At 40.4% G+C, this 8638-nt stretch overlaps 1 protein-coding gene across 19 annotated transcripts in view; it reads right to left on the bottom strand.

The window, feature by feature from the left end:
• Window positions 1-8638, bottom strand: part of LOC107268823 (RNA-binding protein Musashi homolog Rbp6) — a 206405-nt gene that overhangs the window by 7882 nt on the left and 189885 nt on the right. For 17 of the 19 annotated variants that reach the window (XM_025086098.1, XM_025086100.1, XM_025086101.1 and 14 more), the window contains one exon: window positions 2666-2737. The exons of the other annotated variants lie outside the window; for them this stretch is intronic. In XM_025086098.1, the coding sequence (XP_024941866.1) occupies window positions 2666-2737 (72 nt within the window). The remainder of the gene's footprint in view (window positions 1-2665; window positions 2738-8638) is intronic. 19 annotated transcript variants of the gene reach the window in all.

Below are 8638 nucleotides of genomic sequence, written 5' to 3' on the forward strand. Positions count from 1 at the left end.
CCCCCCCCCCCTCGTATGTAATTGTATTGATTCAGCAAAGAAAAAAAACGAAGCGCCAAAATAATTCATGGCCACGAGATACGATGCAGGGTCATTTCAGAGTATTGCATCACTTGAAGGTGGTGCTATCGAGGTAATGAAACAAATAGGCTAAGTTCAATTGGTGCAAAACTCCTAAATAACCCTGTATATGCAATTACATTATTGGATACCAACGAATCCATGAAGTTGTAACAACTAAATATGACGCAGGTAATAGACAAAGAATACGCGATTGCTATACATATACAAGGTGGCCATTAAGTCTACATACATATTTCGATGAATCAAAATAAATGCTTTAACAATTTATTATACCCTAAGCATAATACTATCGACATTTTACTTGAATACAATTGAAAGTGGTTTACCTACTTCCCGTTTTAAAAAACTGATGACAAAAAAGGGGTCCGCTGTTAAACGGGCAATTTTGGTGCTACTCTCATAACTAGTTGCAGCAAATTAATACGATTTCTTATTGTTAAATCTAAAATATTATTCTGAGATGCGACCAAAAGTTTAAAATATTGTAGCTTAGCAACACCTTGTGATTTCTATAGAATATACAAAACTATTCTATTATTTCTTCTCGCACCTAAACCAATTTGTGACTATATGTGCACCCCATATTATGAGTAACAAATGGAAAAATTAAAATTAAAACTAAAAGGTTACAAGTCAAAAGAAAAAGACAATTACAAGCAGAATGAAAAATAAAAAACGAAAGACAGTTTTATTAGAGGACCCCGGACCCAACTCCAGGGTGGCAGGAAAAATTTGAGAGAAAAAGATTTTATGATGAATCGAGGAGAAGAGTTTTCGAGCAGCGAGGCATTATTTCAAGCCCGCATTTAGTTACAAGTTGTACATGAATTAGACGAATTTTTACCAGAACTTGATAGATATATGTTCGCCGTTTTTCAGATATGTAAAATATCACCAGCGCCCAACTGGCCGACAACGTTAATGCTGCTATAGTTGTTTGCATTCATCTCATATGCCAAAATCATACTCTTCTGTAACAAACTCATGGTCGCAACGACAATGGTATTCTAACGGAAAATCGCTCCTTAAGAATCGTTATACCTTTCGTCAATTTTTATCATATATCCTTTCGTAAATAATTTACCGATAGTCGAGGTTCAAGTTCTGGTGAAATAGAAAAACCTGTACATTTTTTCATGGCAACGATCGTACGGGACTCACGGGCGTGTCTTATGAAACTGTCATCGCAAAGAAAGTGCGCACGCGCGGGTACGTGCACATTCGCGACTATAAAAAATTAAGACACGCATGTAAGTGGACGGTAACATTTGAAGACAATCGACGCTTTCGATTTATTTTACAAAACGAACGGAATCATCATTTTTTGCGCGGGCAAAGGAATAAGATGCGTTCGCGTCGTTCATGCATTCGTGCCTCGAGATAAACATTTCGGCTCCAATATTTTAATGTTATTTGGTAGGTAAGTAGTAACTTTCGAAAGACTATTTACTATGAGCTAGGTAGTCAACCAACAACAGTGCGATACAAGAGAATATTAACAGTTAAAGTGTCTCTTGACATATTACTGACACGATTACCCATAAGCCATTCTAGAGCTATAAAAGATGTGGCCAGGTGTAGCTAGTGTGTATGCATGTTAAGTCAATTACGTCAGGTGTCTTATCAATTGATTGTATAAATGTTTAGCACGATGCTAGTGCCTATTTCAATTTGATTCGCACTCGACGCAAACTAACTTTCCTGCTTAATTGGCCGAATAGACTTTTGTAATTGTAATATACTTTCTTTCGTGTGTACCAGTTAAACGGAATTGTATACAGAAACGCGTGTCATCCTCTCACCTTCTCTCTCTCTCTCTCTCTCTCTCTCTCTCTCTCTCTCTCTCTCTCTCTCTCTCTCTCTTTTTCTGTCTATGGTCTCCCAGAACTACCTTTACACCGAAAAATGGCCGATAGCTGGAGGTCCCCCGCGTACCCACCCGCAAATCGTTTGTCCAAATTCGCAATAGTTTTTAAATGGAAAGCATTTAGGGTGCACCAATCAGAACGAAAAAATTGCGCGGGTCGTGGCTGCGTGGTGGAAGGTACAGTCGTGTAAGGCAAAAGTTAGCTGCTTCAAACGAATCTTGCGCTTAAGAATCGTTTAACGGTCCAAACGCTATGTATACAATGTATACATACATTCTTCGTTCAGAGACTGCCGATATTGGTGGGATGCAACATTGTAAGAACGAATACCGTTTTCCTGGCAGTTCTTTATTATTAGTTCGCGTCACACTTACGGTTCTTCGTCGGTTCTTCTCATGAACGTTGTGCGTACGGATGGACTATTTGTTAAGGGAACGTTGACACCTGAGTATTTTATTTGCGATTTTCGAGTTTTAGATCAGAGACGCGCGCGCGCGTGTGTATGTGTGCATGTGCGTGTGTGCGTGCGAGCACGCGTGTTAATAAACATAATATAAATATACCTACATAGTTAGAACGAGGGATAGACACTATGAATAACTACGCATGTATTACGAATTACGAATTACGGTAAAAAGAACGATACTCATAGAGAGAAAAGAGAACTTGACGTAAAAGATAGTTGATAGTTGGATGTTGAAATTTAAGCTTACCGGTGCAACCCCCACTAGGGCTGACGGACACTCGTCCCAACCTCGGACCAACTGCACGGTACACGACCGCTCCTACTCAACACAGACACAATACAGATCTTACAGCATATTCCTTTCTCGATATGTATAATAACAGATCTAGTTATACCTAGGTGCATTTTGCATTTAATGTGCCATAAACAAACACTCCTTTTTTCTCCGTTTGAACAAGTTGACGATGTACGCAGCAGGAGCATAATATTGCACGAATGCTACTATACTTAAGCAATCGAATTGCGTTTCGCCATTGAGAGACGCACCCAGCTCATAGTAATTTAGAGCACCTGCATGCATAGAGACATGTGCGATACCATGAATTTTCTATGCTCTCATAAAAGGAGCGAGCTGATCGAACCGAAAAGCTCTCCGTTGGCGATTATTTAAAAGTGTCCACCGCTCTCCCGCTCTCCCCCTCTTCCATCACAAACCCGAGAAATGCTCTTCGTAATCTTATCAATCCGTTAAGTTTTCTTCTTTTTTTTTTCGTAATTTCCTTTATTTATTACAGACATTCATTATTTATAATCCTTATAACGTAGATGTATTAGATTCAACGAATTACACTATACGATGAAATAATGTAGTGTGTAACATACTGTCTTTCATTGCGTTATCTCCGAAGAGCGGCGAGTGTCAATTAATGATTAATGAAACTCGCAACTGCGGCTTATCTCATGAATCTGTTAAGAAAAAATTGTGGCTTTTAGGTTTTTATAAAAAAATTACATTACACCGTTAGCACCGGATCTGACGGAATTAATCTGACAATCGATTTAATAGATCCGTCACAGACTTGCGCAATTGTTGCGTATTTTTTAAATATTTTTGCATTTTGCATCCGAAAAGAATGGGCTCGTGTGTTTTCGACCGTTCGTTGTATGTTTTGATCTACATATGAATAACAGGTAACGACCTCCATAGGTGTACACTGATAGACGTGGACTGATTCAACAGTTGGTGGCCGGAATTGTATGTGTACGCAAGCGTGATTTCCGCAAAGGGGAGTAAAGTTCGATACCTAGAGACAATATCCAATGATGCGATGACGCGGATGACGCAATGACGCAATGACGCAATGACGCAATGACGCAATGACGCAATGACGCAATGACGCGATTATACGATACGTGCACTGGACGACGTACTGGACGTGTGTACTTGCGTATGTCGCGATAAGTCGCCCGATTGGCGGCTCTTATATCAGACAGGGCAAGCCATTATTTTCCTTCTCCCTCGGTCCGCAATGAATATCGGACTCGAATATTCAGCGCTTACGCGATCACAGTTATATAATATTATAACAATCTTACGAGTAGCAACAATGCACCTACAGCTCGGCAGTGTTAACTTCCCCCGACGTGAGCTTTTCGAAAGTGGTCAAACCAACTTGCGTCGCGGCTAGCTACATCCACTATCTCTTTTTTCTTCCTACTCAAATTCCACTGGAACGATGAGCACAGCCAGTCGTCAGATATTCGCAAGAGCGCGCAAATAATTAACATCGGACCCATATCGACGAGGCTACTGCGATCACTACAGAGGAGCTAGGGAAATTAACACGAACGAACTATAGATTTCCATAAAAACGTTACAATATCATTAAGCATATTGTGTAATAACAAATGTAAGCTCAAGGCAAGCACTTCTCGTTTTTCAATACGATTAGTGTTCGTGTAAATAAGCAAAAATGATTTTCCATCGTGACATGTTCTTATGTTACATTAGGTCAGATCAAATTCGTCTGACAATGAGTAATACATGTTCGCGCTCCAAGTGTCTATCGTCTGCGTGACTCTGATTCACCCGTCTCTACCTTCGTGAGAAACGCATTTCATTTACAGGTACAGTCGCACAAATAAAACTTGTTAAGATTACGGCACTCTTTGCATACCGTTTGCCATAGATAATTTATGGAATCGTCCCGGACGCGGATGTAGAAAAGAACAACGGACGAAAGCAGAGACGATGATCGGCTTGGATGAATCCTTGGCATCTACCCACGAACGAGAGAAGAGGAGACGTAGGCGAGAAGGTGTGGAGGGTGCCGAAGGAAAAATACAGAGAAGCAAATGAAAATGGAGGATAATGGACGAGAGAACGGATCTGAGACCAAATTTGAGGGAACTCTTTTATTCATTTATTTTTTCAGCGAAACTTTTTTTTTCAACAAAAACATCGGTAAATATAAAAAGAAGGAATAACTCAAGAGCGAGGAAACGCAAGAGAGAAAAATCGAGGAGAGAGGAGTCTTCATGAGTTTAACGGCTGGCATGATGTGATGAGTATGGAGAGAGCGGAGGGGGAGGGGGAGAGAGAGAGAGAGAGAGAGAGAGAGGCGGAGGGGCAAAGGACTGTCGATGGGACCTCTCCGGGTGTGAGATACCGGTGACGGTCGAATCTTACGTGTTATAGTCTACGATTAGGTTAGGTTTATTACTGCCTGTAGATACAAGAGGTCATAAGAGAGGAGGTAAAGCGAGACGGTCGGTAGCCTTTCTTTTCTCTCTTATGGTGCATCCGACGACTTATGGGGATCTCTGGATACATTCTGGCATTACTATAATTACCTAGGTACATCCATCCTGCTACTTTTACATCGATCTGCTAGTAATCTTCCGTCGCGGAGATATTTATTAGACGTACGACATGAGATATGTTTTAACTGATAGAGCTCGATCACGTTCAATATATCTGTAATGCTTTCGGCTTTCGGCTACCGACAGTGACGCCTCTTACCTCTCGAAATGTGATCTAATAATAGTAACAATATATCTAAGAACTAAGCTAAAACTCTCGATTAACGGTGTGTTACAGTACTTAATATTACATAGAACGCACTACGTACTTGAGTTACTATGAACGCCTGTACGCCAAATGTTATTATTTCAGAGATTAGTCCATTCTATTCTACTACTTATTTGATTATTCCAATTGATTCCTCATTGTCTTAATGTTCTCGTTCATCCGTTTCGCATATCCGTCAGTCGGTATTTACTGTCTTTGTCCACCTGCCTGTTCCATATTTTTCTGTGCTCGATCGTTAACGTTTTCTGCTGGTGCTCGCACGAGCGTGCAAAACCAGTAGCCAAACACGGTAGCCATTGTCTCCGACAATGTGCCAGGATACCGATACACAGAGCGCTCCATCATCGCGCGTCTCTCGTGAGACAATTATTATTTCGTAAAGCATGGAAACCATTGGAAGCCATCGGAGTGCGTTTCACGCGTGAATACGCGTACTCGCAAACTTTCCATGTGTGCCACACTCTTTGTTTGATAAAAAGAGGAGGTGGTAGCATTGGAAGAGGATTTCAATGGGTGGAATTTAAAAATCTTAGCGATGTCAACATGAGCTGTTAATGAGCAAATCGAAGTCGAGGACAAAGCGATATAGAAGTATAGGAAATATAGGAAATATAGGAAGGATGATGACAGAAATCCGTACAATGGAAGCGGACACTAGAAACGCTGAGAGTTTAAAGTCTCTCGCTGACCATCATACATTCGGACGTACGTGGCCACTTTAAGATGGATACCGCTCTTCGTAATACAGATACTGACAGTTACTGACAGCGCAAACGATGCGTACTCTGCGTAATGCTAGTTGCTGCGCTTTAGACTTTTCTTTGTGGATTTCACAGAGCTTTGTATCGAGGGTTCTCTTCCCGTGAAAATTCCTTTTCTACATTTTCTGTACCTAATGGAATGGGGGTAGAGGCAGACGACGTTTCGCTTGACGTAGGACCACAGAGTTTGCCAGCCATGCGTCTGTGAACATTTTTTTTTTTCATTTTTTTTTTTCGATCATGTATTCGTACAGCCGCCGACTACTTACAGAAGAGACAAACAAACATTTAGTATCTACCGTTTAAGGTGTATCGCTCATACCTAAAAATACGGGTTATTTGCGAGCGGATGTAAATGCGGGATGCCGATCCATTGAATTTTTGCTACAACTTGGAAACACGCAAAGGATCGATCGTCATTGGAGACGAACCGAAAATTAAGAGCAAACGCGACTGCATGTTGATGTTTCAACAAGATTGGTATTAATCGGAAGATTGAAAGGGGAAAATATAGAAGGAAAAAGAAAAGAAAAGCAGGAGTTAAGGTAAAGACGGTGGAAAGAGAAAACAAGGAAAGAGGAACCGTGGAACGTGCTGGTTGTTCTTTTCATTGTTTGCTTCGTTGTCACCAAGTCATCCGTAAAAGTCACCTAAATAAAAATCCTGGAGTAACGATATCCAATGAAATCAAATAACCATCCAAAGTAGTCAATGGAAAAACTTGACATTACTTTATAATGTACGGTCAGATCTTGCCGATCGTGCGGGCAATACCAAAACTGACCAACATCGAAGGAACGTTCAGGGTGTTTTGAATTCTCAGGTGGCAGCACTCAACTAGAGAACATGGCGCTCTTTTGCTTTGTGCACCTAACGATCTTCAAGCGAATCGCGTGCTGACCTTAACGCCTAATTTATCTGTATAAACCCTAAACAGTATCACGTTTTCACGATTATATTTGTTTTATTTGCTACTCGAATTGTCCCACCAGTTTTTTCTACGACATCCTGCGTTCAGTTAATAAGGAATTATGCAGCAAGGTAATCACTATGATCAATATTCGTACGAAACGCCTCAAACGACAATCCAATATATTCTGTTCATTCGTCCCAATTTTTCCTTCTCGAATTAATACGTAAATGAAACCGAACGACACATACTTACGTTACTTTCTACTTTCTTCCTTTCGTTACCATCCTCATTTTCCTCCAAATTATCAGATACCTATATGCCTCTTATGTCTGATTTCTACGAATTTATTATTTTCAATTTCGATTTCGCTCTCTCGATCCCTCGTGGGATCTTGTTTTCGTTCTTATTTTCATTCTCATCATCAGTCTATTTTGATTATAGTCATATAGATTAATTCTGTATCTTTGAAAATGCAGCCTGGCATAGAAGATAAGGATAATCCCTGCTCCTGAGACAACGTAGAGAAATGCTTTCGACAATTTGCACGACCAAACCTGCGCTACAAGATGTGTAAATAAATAAGTTCGATAGAATGGTCGTCTGGATTTCGAAGTAATCGATAAATAAGAATAGCGAGGACAGATCGCGCAAAGGAACGCGTTGTTGGCGTTCCCTGCCAACGGCCATGCCTCTTGAACTATTTTACTAATATAACTATTCTTCTATTTCAATAAGTAATTGCAGTATCTGTATACATCAATACGAAAGCAAGAGAGGATTACGAGAGAGAGAGAGAGAGAGAGAGAGAGAGAGAGAGAGAGAGAGAGAGAGAGAGAGAGAGAGAGAGAGAGAGAGAGGGACAAAAATGATGTAATCTTTAATGAATGCGAAATATTGACAGTCTCTTGGTTGCTGTCTTTAATATAATTGGAATAAATAGACTGATTATGAATTGGAAACTAAGGAGAAAATGGGAGGATGATTAACAATTATTGGAGACGGTGATACACCCAACGTGGAAAAAGAAGGTATCTGCCTCTGAAACTTGGAGTTCCGTTGACGTGATCGAAATGACAATTTTAGAGTATCCTTTTTTTTTTATCTTTTCTCCTTTATTCCGATCGCAAATTTTCTCAATTACGAAGACAATGTGAAAGACATGTGAAATTGGTCGTTTATTTCGAGTAGCAGTCCATCTGACTTCAAAGACACTGTCAATACTGTCCCGGTCTTATTGGGATATTTATGATTAAAACGCAAGAACAGAGAGAAGTCTGTCTATAGGATAGACTTTATAGAGAAACTGCGAAATAGCGTGAAAGAGAGTAACCGAATAAGGGAGGAAGGGAGGAAGGGAGATGAGGCATTTACGATGATGACGATGAAACAGTTCAATAAAGTAAGGAGAACGACGCCGGAGGAGGGGGAAAGAGGGAGAGGGGGAGGGGAGGGGGA

Source organism: Cephus cinctus, unplaced genomic scaffold (assembly GCF_000341935.2).
Source record: "Cephus cinctus unplaced genomic scaffold, Ccin1 Ccin1_scaffold0593, whole genome shotgun sequence".
Taxonomy (NCBI): domain Eukaryota; kingdom Metazoa; phylum Arthropoda; class Insecta; order Hymenoptera; family Cephidae; genus Cephus; species Cephus cinctus.